Source organism: Syzygium oleosum, unplaced genomic scaffold (assembly GCF_021117445.2).
Source record: "Syzygium oleosum isolate NSW1041296 unplaced genomic scaffold, Sole_v2.1 Sole_v2.10, whole genome shotgun sequence".
Taxonomy (NCBI): Eukaryota; Viridiplantae; Streptophyta; class Magnoliopsida; order Myrtales; family Myrtaceae; genus Syzygium; species Syzygium oleosum.
The window spans coordinates 5,121,501-5,138,679 of record NW_026607494.1 but is presented as its reverse complement, the minus strand read 5'-3'; the positions used below and the strand labels follow the sequence as shown (position 1 = coordinate 5,138,679).

The window sequence follows — 17,179 nt, the reverse complement described above, 5'->3', positions numbered from 1 at the left end:
CACTTATGACAAAAGTCTTTGACCCAAAAGAAACATACAAGTCCAATCAAGAGCGAAGTACAGAACCGCTCGATTACCACGACCACACTCAACAGCATAACGAATATAACAACAGCACTAGATTGATTTCTCGCACAAAGGATCTCATGAACCAGCAAATAGGATGACAGGAATCAGCAGTCAACTGTTCTAAAATCTAAAAAAGAAAAGAAGACACTAATACACATTCCTGCCCACTGCAAAAACAGCTAGCTACAAATACAAAGGCTCGTGGAAATGCTATCACTCAGGTGCGGATTTGGTTCCACAGCATAGATGCTCATGCAAAGGGATTTCCTCCGATAGAAGCAACAGGCCCCTGTGTTGGGACATTCCTGAAAGACAATAATACAAGATTATTGAGTTGATAAAGAGTAATGAAAGAGATATCTGTCGCCGCCATTAAAGAACAATCATAACTATCAAGAGTCAAATCTCTATGGTAAATTTATCAGTAAAATTTCTCACTCTATTTGCATAATGCCAATTTAAACAATTTCAGTACTCTTCTATAATGATGAAAAACAATGGCAGCAAAAATTTGCAATTCTCTCTCATGGGATAATGAATATCAACAAGACCACTTACGGTATCTGAGAGCTTGGTGCTTGCCCTGTCATGAACGCTAGGCCACCTACAAAATTTTAGACCACAACAGAATTCAGAACAGGAACCAATCAACCCGGTATATGTTGCTCAATTTGGACATGGATCCCTTCTCTCACACGTTACTCCTTTCAGTGCCTAAATAAATCTCAATCATTGATTAATAAAGATGGAGCTTTAGTCAGATGTTAAGATTTGTTGAGGCACCACAAGGAGCACAGGTACGGGGTAGAGGATCTTCACCCACTCCACCCGATACTGATGTGAGTAGGCAGAGGGGCCACGGTGTTCAAATAGCAATGCAGGTTAAGCCGTTCTGCTTGAGGTTCCCACAAGCTGGTATGATGGAATGAGGTTTCGACCATAATCCAATCTCACCGAAGTGCAGAAATGTGAGGATCAGAGAGAACGCATGCACACACTTTTATGTGTAACAGAGGGAGATACTAAGAATTAAATTTTATTGGCTTCTAAACAGTATGAAGTTCCACTTGTACTAAAGCATCTTCAGTTGGATCATCATGTAAATGTTGTCCTCCAATAAAGTGTTGGGTTTTTTGGGGTTTAGGGTAGTTTTGGAAAGTCACTAACATGAACAAGTATCGGCCGTGGGCATGCAGCCCAGTGGTAAGTACAGGAAGATGTTGAGAACAATTCAAAATCCCAAACCCGGGGGCTTAAATATCACGAAGCCACAAACCAAAAAGTCCAATCAAAAGGAAAATACAGTTTGACAAAGAAGTTTCATTAGAATTCACCTTGTGCAGCAGCTGGAACATAAGGTGTCACTGGATTCTGGGGAAACCAAGACTCATTTAGACCATTAAGTAAGGTGGATGACAAATGGGCACTAGGCAGTGCAGCTTGCAATGAACTCATGTCCAAGAACTGCATTGCACAGAACATGTCCAAAATTAGACACCAGAGAAAACATCCATTATTAAACAAATTGATGACAGTAAAACCATTATGTCCTTTTCCTTTTATTTGTTGTATCTTTTCTTTTTTCTCTTTTTCGATGTTTGCCATAGCCAATTGACAGGATGGTTTCCGAGTTTCATCTCTTGGAAGAGCTTGCAATAGTTATTTGATGTAATGATACCAGAGTACTAACAGTGAGGTTCTGTTCTTATGGTGATAAACATGCTCTGTTAAATTTATGAACTGCTCTTTCAAACATTGTATCCTGTAATTTGAGAAGGATACGTTTTGCTTTCGAGTTCCCAGAGAATCAGAAAACACAAAACACCAAGCTATAGTACACCACTAGCCTCAGATAGCGTTAAAAAAGTGCAACACTTCATAAGGGACATAAAAGGGTCACAACCACGAAAGTGACAAAAAATAAGGTCGTGTCACACCAGAACTCTAAAACAAACGACAGAAGATAAAAAAGAGCGAATGACAATTGAAACCAGAAATATGCCGCATCGTGTTCGGAACTTGCATGACTCACCCCATTGCTTTGTTCCAAATCAGAATCATATGGAAGATCAAATGGGTTTGTTGATTTATAGCCTGTTGCACATCCGTGTGCTGAGGTCTCCACCTGAGGAAGTCCATAATGGATAACATAAATTTGAAAGGCAAGCAAAATGCAAAATGGAGCCTGCAACAGGCAACTGATATTCGATGAAGACTACAAACCATAAGAGAGAGCACTGATGGGTTGCATGACGTCCCCATGACTAAATTTGACTGCGCACTTTGACCTGGAGGTCCAGCAAATGATGTGGACAGTGGTAGCCCAAAATCTTTCAAGTCCTACAGACAAAATAATTTCAGAATTTTACTGATGACACTAAGTTTGACATAGGTACAGGAGATGGGAAACCTGTGAAGCTTCTAAGTCCAAGTACTGATGATCAACACTTGATGGAGGAGGGTAGGTGACTACTTGTGTTCCACTATTTTGCTCAACACTTTCAGGAGGAAGGTGTTCAGCAGATTCTCCAAATGCATTCCATGGCTAGTTTGAAAAGGAAAGCAAGGGTGGGTCATTATGTCACTATACATCATTGAGTGCCGCATAAAATTAAACGAACAAGGAAATCACAGCATTTTTAATAAGATATAAGAAAACAACCATGAATCACCTACCCCAAAAAAATCAGCTTATGGAATTATCACATAAGATAGAACATCTCACCTGAGTGCTGGATGCGGTGGTGGGCACTTGACTATTCTCAAGACCTACATGCCACAGATCTGGTACCGATGAAGGAAGATCTTGAGAGCTAGTTTGTTGAGATAGATGCCAATCCATGTTTGGATTGAAAGATGAAAAGGGAACAAATTTCTTGGAACCTCCATCACTAGAAATTAAGGCAGGAGTTGAATTGCTAGTCCCTAGTGCAGATAGAGTGGGATTAGGAGAATCAAATGTCGCCCATCCTTCATTTTTGGGCTTTGACAGCTCAGATACCCTGCTATCCAAGGTCGCATCTGATTGATGCTGCGGAAAATCAGCAAACAAATCCAAAGACGTAGATAGAGATGCTTGGGGAGTCTGATGTTGTAATGTAGATGAAGTTGCATGTGTTGGGGTTAATTGAAAAAGATCTAGAGATGGAGCTGTCGATGTGGCAGCTCCCTTGAACAAATAAACAGTTGAGGCTTCAGAATAAACTGGTTCCGGTGCCAGTTGTGACTTGAATAGGTCTACGTTACTTGAACTTCCAGAAACAGTCGACACTGGAAAAGTAGGCATTTTGTCTGGGTGATTCCCAGAAATCTCAGGCTCAGATATCAAATCCGCTAAACTACCTGAATTAAATGACTGGAGAGACACAGAGTTGCTATCGAATGAACCAAAGCTTCCTGATGATGCAGTTCTCTGTTTAAAAAGAGAGAATTTCCAATCAGATGATTAGAAAAGAAAAGCTCAAGATTAATAAACAAGCAGCAAATATTGAACAAAATATGAAATATGACTTAAAATGCTGGAGGACATATTCCACGACCAACATTCATATATTTGCTCAGTAGAGGTTAATAAAGAACTACCTTCCTACAGAAATCTATGGATACCAACAGCTGCAGTGCCCATATCAAGATGAGTAATAGATTCCACTATAGGAACCAGGAAAGCTTAATTCACCCATTTCCATTCAAATGGATGCATTCTAGTTATAGCTTTTTCGTCTATCTGGCAAGCAACATACTGGCAATTATCTCTTACCAAAAAAAAAACATCCTGGCAATTATTCGCACATAGATTTCTAGATGGCTAAAGCAGAAAACAACAATAAATAATGCAAATTAGTCACATGAATGATATTCAATCATATGGAAATGGTTAAGATCCAACGCTACATCATCTTAGAATTTACTGTTGAGGAAAAAAAAATCCTTACAAGTTCCACCAGAGACAGGAATAATAAAAGTTAATTAAAAAAAGAAGTCTACTGGAAAGCCTTGTGCCGAATGAAACACCTAAGATATGTGCTGGCACAGTTGAGAAGCCTTAGGTATATTGTGGGAAATTGTTTAGATACATCTTTACGTCATAAGCATATCGGTATGTAAAAAATTACACCTAATATACGCACAATCATAATGTTTACAGGACTCTCTGCACAGTTAATCGAAACTCTAAAAACCCTAAAGGTAGCACAGAAAATCAACAAACATCAGAAGCAAGAGGTCAGGCACCTATGCAACTATAAAAGTTGATTTGCCATTGTACAAGAGATTCTCTATTAGTCGTTTCACCAGATTCTAGAACTTTAGTTGGCTAGGAATCATCTGACTAACAATGTCACAACAAGAAACAAATTCAAAACAAGTCATGCCAAGCAATAGAAAATAGACACTCGGCAACTAGTAACTTGCTACAAATGCAACAAATTTATATAACTACAACCTGAGGATGGGGTATCCCATTGGCATCTCTCCGGACATATGCCTCTCGAGATGTATTTGACGTTTGACGACTCAGATTATCCCCTGAAAAATCTCTCGAAAGGTGTCTCTGTGGGCTACCAAATTCACTGTCCTTCCGAAAATTTGGGGACTGAGCACCAGATCTGAATGGATCACCTCCACTAGAAACAGAATAATCTGAGACCCTGGGAGCAGAACCTTCATTTGCAAATCTATCCTCATGCGTACGCTCACTTAAACGTCCTGGACTGTAGATCAGACTGGAGATTTTCCCTTCATACAGGCCTCTATCTGAACCAGGTTTTCTTGTGAGAGAGGCACCTTGCCTGCCATACCGTCGTTCTTCATATTGGTAGTCATAGGGTGGACTCTGAGAGTAAGAATGATAAGAGCTGGCACGCCTCGTCTCGTCCTCCAGGCTTCTCGAGCTCTGTCAAAATTCAGTCAGGGATATTGTAAGATTATCTGCTGTCCAGAAAATGAAGTAATCTAAACTCATAGCAGTGAACTAAATCTCGAGAAATACGGCTTTGATTGATTTATTTCACCGAAGCCAAGGGAACAAAAGAGAAAATCCTCAGCATCCTTGAAATGATTTATTCTTCCTTTTTTTTTCTGACATAGATGGTGATGGTTGTAACATTCTCATTCACCCTAATGAAGATCATACCATGAAAATTTTCAGAATGTAAGGCAGAATTTGAATAAAGTTCACAGTGCATTTCCAATTCTTTCATTTCGGGAAGATGAAAGGGTTTCCAATGAACAAATTCAGCTTCTAAGAGGTTTAAGTTTGGGCACATAGAACCATCGACCACTCTAAATAACCACAACAAGCCAAAAACATCATAATCAGAATATTCTCGACAAGGCAACCTGCAAATCTCTTGGAGGCTTGTCAGAGTTTTTTCCTCCAGCATATCTACGATCCACATATACAGACTTTATGAACTCCCGAACCTTATCAACGTTGCTGCAATATAAGAATGAAAAATGTTAAGATGCATGTTATCCATGACGTGGCACTCAGTGACTTGCAGACATAAGGTCAACCTGCTATCAGGCAATCTCTGTCTTTGTGAATCCCAATCCTTCAAATACATTTCCCTTGCGCGCTGCAAGCACATCGAATATCATATCAAATACCATTACTCTGACAGTGGACAGTAGTGCACATAAGAGTGAGTCTCTTTACCTGATTACCACCATTTTGAAGCGCTTCAACCTCTTGGGAAGTGAACTTCGCCATGGAGACAGATTTTACACGATGAGTAAACTCGCGGCTGTTTGACATAACAGAACTTAAGTCAGACTACACATGTGAAAGCCACAAACTCAAAATTACACAATGCTGGACATACAAGACAAAGATGCTAAAATGCAAGAAAAAATGCTAAGATGCAAGTCAGAAGAAGCATAAACTTGAAAGACTAAATATGATTTCTTAGCATTAATCAAATAAATGAAAAGTGCAAGGACTATAAAGTAAGCAACTAAGCAGAACAGAAACATCATCATGTTTTATAGCATGATGATAATAAAACCTTCTACACTATGTTCGTTGGAAGATTAACTATAGATTCAGATTTGGAGAATCTTACGTCAATTACAGTACTTTGATACATATTTGCAGCCTGACTGAAAACCTTCAATTGCCAAACTCCATGGAAAATATTGGGAACAAAAATCGTGAACAGACATAATACATAACATAGATGTACTGTTTCACTGGCCATGTTGTAGAGAAACAATGTCTCTAAACATTAACCCACCTTAAATCATCACAACCGGTAATCTGATTAAATTTCATAATCCACCTGATTAAGGTTGCCTTGCAAAAGCTGATTGCGGAAGCAGTTAATGCACTCTAAGAAGCACTATCACATTGAGAAATATCTTGATCCTCAAGTTTCAAATGTCATTAAACTATAACCACCGCCGGATGCATAAGTGAAGAGATCGCTGAACAGGCAACATACTTCAAGACCTCCCGTAAAACAGTAATGTGAGAATTCTCAAGACAGATGGACGAGGACCCAACAGAGCTGAAGCTCTTTTCCAGCCAAGATTCCCACGGAAAAGGCAAACTACCACCTATTGACGCAAAAACCACAGGGCTGGGCTTTCGGCTTCTTCTCTCCTCTCATCCACGAAGAGAAAACTTACAAAGCTCACCACCACGACAAGCCCAACTCAGTTCGCATAATTACTCACTTCCCGGAATTGGGGAACTAACTGATACACAGCAAGCCGGAAAACACCAGGCGCGAAAAATGCAACATGGACAGGAGCAACACAACTACTCACTGTATCCCGCCGCAAGTCGTGCAGACGAAAGTCCAAAAGTTTGTGCAAACATACTGGGGACCCTGCACAGAGAGAATTCACAGATCAGGATCAGCAAAAGCACAAAAATGAACTATTAACAAGAGCAGCTTAAGATGAACTGTTAACAAAAAGAGAGAGAGAGAGAGCAGTTATTGCATTGAAAACGACAAGCAGAGAACCGAAAATTACCAAGCTGTTGCAGTCGATGCATCTCCGATTCGGGGGCAGCTTCATGAGACCTCGGATGATCTTCTCGTTCCGCTCCTCTTCCCTCCTGCTCCCCATTTCCTCGACCAAATCACTCCCGACAAGACCACCCCCTCCCGAAAAATCAACGAGAAAAATTTTCAAATTCCCAAACCCTAGACCTCGCCAAAATTCGAACCGAATCCCCTCGGAGATCCCGACGAACCCAGTCAAAATCAAACCGAGATCGACGAAGCTCGAGATTCTCCGCGGACGAAGCGCAGCAATCGCACGACGAAATCCCCCCCCCCCTCCAAAAAAAAAAAAAATCGGAGACGAGCGGCCGCCGGCGATCGGAGGCGGAGGAGGGCTAGGGTTCGAGGTGGGTGGGGGTGCGGATTTCTCGAGGGCGCTGCAATGGAGGAACGGGGACGAACTCGGAATCCGCTCTCGAGCACGATAATGATGAGAGAGAGAGAGAGAGCCCGTACGTTGTGGTTTCAAAAGTTCGTTCCTTTAATTTAATTTATTTCATGGCGCAGAGTAATAATGATTTCGGTCCTTTTTTTATTTTTTTTGAAAAACTCGGCGTACGGATTTGTCTATTCGCTTCAAGGTAAGCGTTGACGAGGAAGATCCGTCCTTCGATTGGACCTAATGATTTGATTCGAGCCAATTTGATGGACCGTCGTCGGCAGTACATCATTGGTTAGTGGTGCCCCCCGATTTCGATTTCGATTTCATTGGTTTATGTTTATCTCTTTTAACTTACGAGAATTTTGACAGCACATCGCAATTGACCTTTTGACGGATGAAAGATTGTGGGTTTGGTTCGGCTTTTTCAAGCAAATTTGAACCTCTAAAGCTGCGTGTAGAAGAACACAGTTGAGGAGTTGAACCTCTATGACCTACGAGAACATAATCAACTTGCTCAGAGCGGCAGAGCGCATCGACTCTGCCCTCGAGCATAGGGAAGCTCACTCACACTTGGGGAACGTCAAAAAACAGAGAGCGAAAAAAGAACTCATTGGATTTCTCTTCTCACGTCCGGCATTGATCCTTTGCTACTGCGAGTCTGCGCCTCTTTCTGTGGATTCCACTGCAACAAAACCGGGCTATTTCTTCTCCTATTAAACGTACAACATATTCTGTCTTCTAACGTTGCTCTGGTTTGAATTGGGCAAGTGATACTTTCAAAAATCTTCAAAGATTTTTATCCTATCTTGAATTGCACCAAACATGTAATGGGAATTTTTTACAATCAGGAGGATATTTGGAGAATTCATAATACAACCTTATCATATCCTATCCTATCTGAATCCAAATCCGAACGGCCAAACGCAACCTAAATACATTTGCAGCCGAAGTTTTAGTGTTCTTTAGGTGCAAAGTTTTGCTTTGCAGATGCTTAAGAGCTCAAGGTAACTTCCGCTCGACTCAAGCGTTTTCGAAATGCTACTTCAGGGGCAAATGGACTTTTCTTCTTCTAACTTTGCCATCGACATACCGTCTAAATTCCAATTTTAGACTCGCCCTAACTTTCCTATGTAGATCTGACTAGCGGACAAAAGAGCTCTAGCGAGCTTGGATCTAACTGGCGTCGCGCAATGACGGTGGCCTGTCACTTAGGGTCCTGTGACCTCAGCGCTTGTCGACTAGGGTTGAACAACATCAGCATTATCTTGCAACCTCGACCAAACTTTGGGAGGTTCGAGGAGGTGGCAACGGGGCAGCGACAGACGAGCTTTGGGAAACATCAAAACTTGTGAGGCCAAGAATTCATCTCCACCGAACTTTGGGAAATGTTGAAGTTTCATGCATCACTAATTACTAAACAATATATTAATTAAGTGACAGATCTTTGGAGTTAAAAAGTCATTTATCTAAATGCAAAGTCATTTTTCCAAAGCTCTCCTCGACTAAACTCACATATTTACAACAAATCCCTCCATTTCCCTTTGGAGCATCTCTTAAAAGATTAACATTTACTTATTATACTCGAAGAGATTCCTTGAGGGTGAAGTCACTTTTCAAGTTTCGAATGCTCCTTGGCGCATTCCATGCCGGGGTTCGTTGTGCCGCCAAGAAAAGCCCGAACACTTTAGGAAACCGTGCGATCCAAGCGTCAAGGGAGTTAGAATTGGGGTCGAGTGCTTCCAAGGTGTTTCAAACTTCATTCGACTCCCTCTTCCGTGTGAAAATGAGTGAGCCATCCCCAAAAATGCCATGGTACACCTTGGTTTCGCAACTTTAAGCCATCACTTAAACCAAAATGTAGATCATGAATGGCATTATTACTTCATCAGTGTTTCTTGAAGTTCTCATCTATCTTCAATGTTATTCACAAGGTTCTTTGTTTCAATCATTTTCACAAGCTTTTGCAGTGTTGTCCACCCCTGATCTCCTTCTTTGTTTACTCACTCAAATTGTAGAAATGGGTCGGTCCCATAACTGCCCAGTCCACTATCGATCCAGTGCACTACAAGTCTACAATACTCTTACTAACCTGTGCTAGGATCCGACTAGATTGATGGTCTTGACCCTTCTTGTTAAACAAGAAAAGCCACACATTTTTCATTGAAGTAAATTGACACGTGTTGACACCTAAATTTTGGGTCATGTAAACCCGTAATTCATCGTATAAGAAATTTAGGGATTGAACTCGACCTCTAAACAAAATTACTAATGATGCATAGTTTATATTTGCATTCTACATTGCATTTATATGGCATTCAGGTACTACCAGCATTTAGGACTAACCCATTTGCATCAAGCAGTTCCATGTGTGAAATAACCTTAGATTTAAGTTCGACATGAGAGACAAGCTTAAAATTGAACTATCCAACTTCTTCGGAGCTTAAGCTTAAATTTAAGGCACGAGATGAGGCCCGAACTTAACTTTCCAACTATCTTGGAGCTCAAACACAAGTCCGACATGGGAGATGAACTCGGAATCAAACTTCCAACACTCTTGGAGCTTAAAAATAGCTCAAGGAGGCAGGGATTGTGCATTCCAAAATTATGGGAATTTCGAGGTCCAGACGACGACCGGTCATTCTAAACTAGTACCACAATTACCTCAAAAAATTGCAAGATATCTAGACCTGTCAATTCTAGAGTTCATCTCAATCAAGGGGCGACATTTGGGTCTGTCTTGGCCGTTTAATAGAGCTCTGACATCCGTGCCCATGTCTTGTCAACTACGCCGGCAGGGTTAGGTCATGCGCCACTTGCTCATCCTCGGTCATGTGCCACGCACATGCCTCGGTCGCATGCCACGCACATGCTAGAATCACATGCCGATCACATAGCCTTTCCATCTCATTATCACGGACAAACATGCATGGGATTATGCAGAACCCCGCACACGCGTCGCACTCGACTCACTTAAATCCTTTTAATATCATCCATCCATTCCTAATCCATCTAATCTCCACCTTCCATTTCAATCTCATCGTCCTCACCAACCATAGTTCCATCTCAACCAACCACCTAATGGCTAATATCAAATCATAATTTAAGTCGAGCTGGGACTATATGATTATGAAATAGGACTCTTGGCCGGCCCATTCGAGGCATCCCCCACACACACTCATGCTTCGGCACTTTCTCCCTCGAGGTTGAACATTCAAGGATGTTATTTGATAGAAACTGTACATCTCTTCGAAATTGTTTACACAGAAAATAATCGGGCATCGACATGAACAAGCACGTGCTTGACATATAAGCATGGACAGTTACATGAGAAACACGTGAACATCATCACGCACGTGACATCTTGTCGACGACTATAGAAATTGATATTAGCTTATCGACATTGATACACATCGGTGACACATATTCAGTTGTGTCGATGCACAACGATGGACTGCTAGCAAATATCAATATGAATACTGGCTATGAGTAAATAGCAAAAAGCCATCTAAGTTCTTCAGAAGCATGAGAAGGTCTAGGATTATGGTTTAGCAGTTCGAGATAAACTGGCAGATGTTCACTTAGGGAGCATGGAAGCATGACTGCAAAGTTCAGAATAGAAAAGCAGTTGAGATCAAGAAGAAATAGGGGTATATTTTTGGAAGGGGACGGTCACCACTCAGGAACAAAATCGTGGGATAGTCATTACTTGAAGCGCGGGGCAACAACCGTCCAAAGTGAAGTCATGGAGCAGTCAGTCCAGTAAAAGCAACCGCTTGGGAGCAGAATCATGGCACCGCGAAAGCATGGGCACGAAATTCTCGGAGATGGAGCAACATGGAAGCAATTGATAGAAACCGCTTTGGGAAAATGCAAATGCTGGAAACCGGGAAGCAGTCGCCACAAGATCATTATAAATATCACCGGTCGCCTACTAGAAGGCCCCTCGCGCAAATCAAACAAATTCACCATCTTCTAGTACTTTACTGTCCCGCATTGCAATTTATTTTCTTAGCTGTAGCTTTTTTATTCGAGTCATCAATCAAATTCCGGCGTGTAATCTCAATCCCGAGTGCTGCATCATCTATTATATTTCGCCATAGTGTCTTTCATATTCTCAAGCTGCATCTTCGATTAAATTCCGGCATAGTTTATTTACATTTGGTTACTTTCTTGAATTTATAATTTTCCGATCTGTGTCGTCGATTGAATTCCCGTCCCGTTCTATATAAAGTTGTCGATTCCCTCGTTCGCCTGGATATTTCCTGTCCGGAGCCATTGCAGAACCCTAATCTCCTCCAATTAAAAGTCGAAGAATAGCTTCCGGTGGAAGATATTTCGTCGCAAGGAGGAACCGGTGAAACAAAAATAGATAGCTCAGTTGATCGGCAGCAAAAAAGTTCAGCGAACACACCACCGAGCATCGAAGAACTCATCTAAACGAAAAGGGCATTAATTGTAGTATTGTATAGCTCTTGATCTAAGACGCTTGCGTATGCTTAACCCTAGACATGCACTGTCCGAAAAAGCTAGAAGCTTCTCGCTGTTTCCACCTAAATCGAAAATCCCACCTCCGACGCGGCGCGGACCGTCCGATTTGAAGACCGGACCGAAATCCAACGGCCCGCTTCGACCGTACGGTGGATCCCCCCTCGCGCTATCAAATCTGAACCCTCCGAAGTCCCTCTCTCTCTCTCCGTGGCTTTGGTTGCTGGGGAAATCGTTAGTTCCACCCACCGTTTGTTTTTCGATTCGGTCGCTCCCCCTTATCCCCTCCTCCTCCTCCCCCATGGCCACCGTCGCGACAACTCCGGCCACCGTCGCCAGAGCCCCGCCGCGGGCGGCCGCCTCCGCCGCGTCGTCGTCGGCGCCCGCGGCGAGGGCCCGCGTCTCGTTCAGGAGGCGGAGCTTCGCGCAGGCTCGCGTCGGCTCCGTTGCTTTCTCCTCCGGCGTTTCTGCCCTCCGGTTGGCCGGTTTCGTGCCCTCCGCCGCCGCCGCCGGCGATGCAGAAGCCATCGAGACCGAGGAGGAGGTCCTGGAACCGCAGGTCGAGGTGCGTCCTCTCCATGGATTAGTTCGATCTTTTTCTTTTTTTGTTTCGTTTTTCTTATCTGAATATGTGAGAAGCTGCGAGTGGGCAATTGGGTGACATCTTTAAGGTTGCGAGTTGTTCTTGGGATGAAATGAGGATGCAGAGAAGGTTGTACTGGAGGAGTGAGTGATTTCAGTTGACCATAGCTTTGATGCAATTCATGAAAGTTGTCTGTTCTTTAGTCAGCTGAATAATATGATGCATTGTTGGGAATGCTGTTCTTTTGATTGAGAAGCTGAATTTAAAAACTATCTGGGTACAGTTAATTGTGGGAGTTTGGACACTGACGCTTTCTCCAGATCGATATTGAAGATCAGAGGCTACCTTTTGCTTTCGAAAGAATCGTGATGAGTGTCTTTAAGGATTGAACTGGAATATAATCAATGAGTAGGATCATCATCTATGGTCTAGCCAAAGTTGAGTATCTGAATACGGGGTTATTAGTCAGAGATATGTCAGAATATACTAGATAGAGGTTAGATGGAAATGAGCCATTGGAGATTGGGTTTCTCATGTGCTTTGCTGTGCTTTTGGAAGATGACATTACTTTAAAGACAGTCTTAGCATCTCCAGTAATGAGCTTAGCCATTTGTTATAGCAGAAAAGATAGGAGCTGATTTTGTTCGAGTCTGATTAATAAACTGCGGTCTCTCCATCTCGGTACGCTTTCTCAGCTTTTGCTTATCTAACTTTTACATGTAGAGGTTTCTTTCAATTACAATAGCCTCTAAACAGCAAATATATCAACGAATAGTTATTTTAATTGGAAAGAAACTATCCTTTTTCCTTAAATCATATATGAAACTTTTCTTTTAGTTAACTATGATTCTGAGAAAACTCTGGAATGACTCTACATACATTTTCTTATCTATATCATTGACACATTAGAGTATCGAGCACCACTATGAGAAAGTATAGCACAATAAATCTCTAAATCTACAGCATCAAAATATATAGCAATTCCAGTGGGTTTTAACAATGTCTAGGTGAAACTGGCGAATAGCTGGAGAATTCTTACGTTTTACCCAAGCCTCTAGGAATTGAAACTGGGACTAAACTTCTTTCAGCGTGACAGGAAGGAGATGATGTATTGCCTCACTTATCAATTTATTATCCAATATATAAATGCTTTCTAACATCATATACTTTTCGGTTTTAAAAGGTCAACATTTTGTAGTCCGTGTGAACTTTTCTCGGATAATTTGGCTAATATATATTTGGTGTGGTTTGAGGGTTAAATCTCTTTGACATAGTTCCTGCGGTTGTCTGGCTTTCTTTACTTTTTAATTTCCTTCTCAACACCGGTTCTCCTTCTATTGAAAGAGGGGACAACTGAATGATCATTTTGAAGAAGGAGCTAAGTTAAGAGAAGAGAAAGTGGAAAATTGCTTGTCGATGTGAATGCATTTATCGACATTGTAGGTGCTTTGTCTTGTAATTGAGTTTTTGTTTTTTGAGATTGATTTGTGTATGGGTTGCACCTCATCCTATATTGAGTTTCTATTTACCTATGAAAAAAAAAGAAAAAGAAAGAGGAACTGGATGATCACATCTTCATTTGATCATGTAAGATTTGTTGGGTTAATTGGAAATTGCTCTTTGGGATTTTTGCCAGCAGTGTAATAATTATGTGAATGGGCTCTGAAGGACAGATGCTTGTTCATGTCCTCCTGACTTGTATCAAGCAGAGAATCGGTTGTGTAGTCGGTCACTGTTGCTCTTTGAAGTTGATTTTGGTAGAAAACCTGAGACATTGCGTCTTCCAAATTGTATATACTAACAAGGTTTCCAAAATTTGGTTTAATAAGTGTTGTGGCTTAGTTCTAAAGAACATTTGACCAAGCCAACCCTTCTGTATTTTTGAACTACTTCTCTAGAAACCCGTCTCAGTTATAGCCCATCATATGGTAAACAGCTTTTATATACCTTCTCACATACCTAGCATTACTCTTGGGAAGTATCTTGTCTATGACAGTATTCTAACAGGTTAGTTAACAGGATGACGCTGATGGTGCTGTTGTCTCAGAAGATGGTGCTGTCGCTGATGAAGTTACTGATACTGAAGAAAAAGCTGCTTCGGCTGTTTTATTATCACTTCAATCCTATAAAGAAGCTCTAGCAAGTAACGATGAATCAAAGGTTGCTGAAATTGAAGCTTTCTTAAAATCCATTGAGGATGAGAAAACCGCTCTTGAAAGTAAGGTGGCTCGTTTGTCTGCTGAATTGTCTGTAGAGAAGGATCGCATTCTCAGGATTGGTGCAGACTTTGAAAATTTTAGAAAGAGGACTGATCGAGAACGTCTTTCGCTGGTAACAAATGCCCAAGGAGAAGTAGTAGAGAATCTATTGCCTGTCTTGGATAACTTTGAGAGAGCTAAATCACAGATTAAAGTGGAGACCGAGGGAGAAGAGAAGATAAACAATAGCTATCAGGGCATATATAAGCAGTTCATAGAAATTCTCGGTTCACTTGGTGTTGTTCCTGTGGAGACAGTTGGGATTCCTTTTGATCCACTAGTAAGTTGTCTTGCTTGCTCCTCACACGAAAGGCTTGCTTTCTGTTCAACTTTTTAGGTTGCTTGTCATGGTAAAAATCGACTGCTGGCCAATTGAACTTACCTCAATGATGAAAAAAGTTCTGTTGCTCTAAACGATAACTATATTCTCATTTAGACAGTGAAGATATAACTTGTTTCTCCATTCACCATCCGAGCTTGCATGAGGTCCCCTAGGAGAACTATTAATGTTGCATCTTTTGAGGTAGAATCCTTGAACTGAAATATGTTGGTTATTCAAACAATAAGAGGTCACCAGTCCATGCTCAAAGGCTGCTTCAGCATCTGCAACAGCTAGTAGCTACAATAGAGATTGAGCTTGTATCTTCTTCTAATTATCCACACCAAAAATAGCCAAGGGAGAGGGATTCCAATGATCGAAGATGCTCGATTGAAACTGTTGCCTTCTCCAATTTCTTCAAATGGTGTATTGACCAAACTTTGAGTAATTGACTTTATGCAGGTGAACTACCGAGTTGGCTCGAAATTCAGTCGAGTACTTGATGAACTCTTTCGAGCGATTGGTGAAGTTTGTTCAGGTTTCTTGAAGACCTGGATTCGCTTTTAAGTTCAACAAATCTCGATTGGTTTGGGCCAACTGGGTGAGTTCACACTTGCTGTAGACATTAATGACCCTATAGTCGGAAGAGGTATGAGGGGTTTGGGACTCCAAGAAACTTTTATTCCATCCCATTTGTTAACAACATTTCCGCCGAGATTTCCAATTAGAATGCACTCTTTGATTCTTTTATCTGATAGTGTCATTTCTTCACTTCTCCTTTAAAAAAGCTGCACGAGGCAATTATGCGCGAGGAGTCTACAGAATACGAAGAAGGCATCATCCTTCAAGAATTTCGCAAGGGGTTTAAACTTGGCGAACGACTATTGCGTCCGTCAATGGTGAAGGTATCAGCTGGTCCAGGGCCTGCAAAGCCAGAAGCAGCTCCGGCTTCTGAAGGAGAGTCAAATGACGCGGAAGAAGTCCCATTGGAAAGCAGTGCGGAAACAGAGTCTGGCTAAGTGGTGACAGACGTATTTTGTCTTCAATTTTGACATGGAGCAGCAAGTGCAATGATTTTCTCAGCTTCAATGGTAGGAATAGTTTTTTGGGGATGCCAACATCTGAGTACAGGTGCTGTTGTTCTTTTGTTGTATTTCTAATGGAGGAGCTACACTGGTTTCGAGCAACGGAAGTCGCCGGGAAGCAGTTTCCTTACGCATGCAATTATGAATTTTTTTGTCAGATCTTCTGTAATACGACCAGGTGAAAGTTGTTTAGAGAAGGTAAACTCCTTTACCACAATTTTCCATTTGTTTATTCAGGTTGACAAGGAAGGACTGATCTTTGTTATAGCTCTTCTTTTTGGCTAAGTTTTTGAGAGTGCATCTTTAAACTCCTAGCTGCAATGGCCGCGCGAGGCTTACTACAAAGCTCAGTCCTGGCCGCTTTTGAGAAGAAATAGAAAAAAGATGAAGAAACGTTTAAGCTTAAGGTAAAGGAACAAGGAGAGACTTTCTCGTCTTCACGTTGCAAGAGAGAGAGAGAGAGAGGGAGGGAGAATGGTGAGGCCTGCTGATTGCAAGAGAAGAAGAGAATGCTGAGTTGAGTGTAAAATTTTGTTGTGTGATTTGAATGCACAGTACAAAATAAAATCACCAATAGATTAGCAACAGCTAATTCTTGCCCTATCTTAGACTACTTCTTCTAAATTGATTCTTAAAGCTAGTTCTCTACGCCATGACATTACTGGAGTCTGAAGTAAAACATGAATATCACTTTGCATGAACATTGCCAGCCTCTCCTTGAATGCCCTTGTCAAAAATGCCACAACCATCTCTAAGGATGTTGACGCCATTTCCAATATGATCGGACGTCTCCGAAGAGATGTTCGCATGGCCATTTGAGGTTATTCGACCGGTGAAAAGTTAGATACCGGCGAACTTTGTCGGAAAAAAACAGATGCAGTGAAGGCATCGAACACGTGGAGAAGATCAGGGGATGGGCAATTCAGGTGCACGTTTGCATGCCTTTCTCGACAAGCACTAATTGCACCTAGGCGAGTGGTCCTGTTTG

General features: G+C 41.6%; 2 protein-coding genes across 4 annotated transcripts; one reads left to right on the top strand and one right to left on the bottom strand.

Moving 5' to 3' along the window:
• Positions 1–97: 97 nt before the first annotated feature.
• LOC115683354 (probable ADP-ribosylation factor GTPase-activating protein AGD14) lies at positions 98–7,541 on the bottom strand. Of its 3 annotated transcripts, XM_030607856.2 has the most exons (13): positions 7,048–7,541; positions 6,838–6,899; positions 5,726–5,813; positions 5,584–5,645; positions 5,407–5,503; positions 4,511–4,960; positions 2,795–3,481; positions 2,480–2,614; positions 2,293–2,409; positions 2,102–2,194; positions 1,404–1,533; positions 628–673; positions 98–374 (listed from the first exon to the last, which is right to left on the bottom strand). In XM_030607856.2, exons 1-13 carry the CDS (start codon positions 7,141–7,143, stop codon positions 320–322), a joined length of 2,118 nt encoding a protein of 705 aa, XP_030463716.1. In that variant the 5' UTR covers positions 7,144–7,541; the 3' UTR covers positions 98–319. The 3 variants fall into 3 exon arrangements, with proteins under 3 accessions (XP_030463716.1, XP_056171329.1, XP_056171330.1); XM_056315354.1 differs by lacking the exon at positions 628–673; XM_056315355.1 differs by lacking the exons at positions 6,838–6,899; positions 7,048–7,541 and adding an exon at positions 6,303–6,780.
• Positions 7,542–12,152: 4,611 nt separating this feature from the next.
• LOC115683331 (uncharacterized) lies at positions 12,153–16,458 on the top strand. The gene is made up of 3 exons (XM_056315369.1): positions 12,153–12,511; positions 14,549–15,067; positions 15,895–16,458. The coding sequence occupies exons 1-3, from the start codon at positions 12,248–12,250 to the stop codon at positions 16,123–16,125; spliced, it is 1,014 nt and encodes a 337-aa protein (XP_056171344.1). The 5' UTR covers positions 12,153–12,247; the 3' UTR covers positions 16,126–16,458.
• Positions 16,459–17,179: the final 721 nt, after the last annotated feature.

Coding starts and splice junctions, on each gene's coding strand:
- LOC115683354 (XM_030607856.2), bottom strand. CDS start 7,143: ATGGGGAGCAGGAGGGAAGAGGAGCGGAACGAGAAGATCATCCGAGGT. Junction 4,961..5,406: donor AGCCTCCAAGAGATTTGCAG/GTTGCCTTGTCG, acceptor GAATTTTGACAG/AGCTCGAGAAGCCTGGAGGA. Junction 375..627: donor GCACCAAGCTCTCAGATACC/GTAAGTGGTCTT, acceptor ATTGTCTTTCAG/GAATGTCCCAACACAGGGGC.
- LOC115683331 (XM_056315369.1), top strand. CDS start 12,248: ATGGCCACCGTCGCGACAACTCCGGCCACCGTCGCCAGAGCCCCGCCG. Junction 12,512..14,548: donor TCCTGGAACCGCAGGTCGAG/GTGCGTCCTCTC, acceptor GTTAGTTAACAG/GATGACGCTGATGGTGCTGT. Junction 15,068..15,894: donor GGATTCCTTTTGATCCACTA/GTAAGTTGTCTT, acceptor CCTTTAAAAAAG/CTGCACGAGGCAATTATGCG.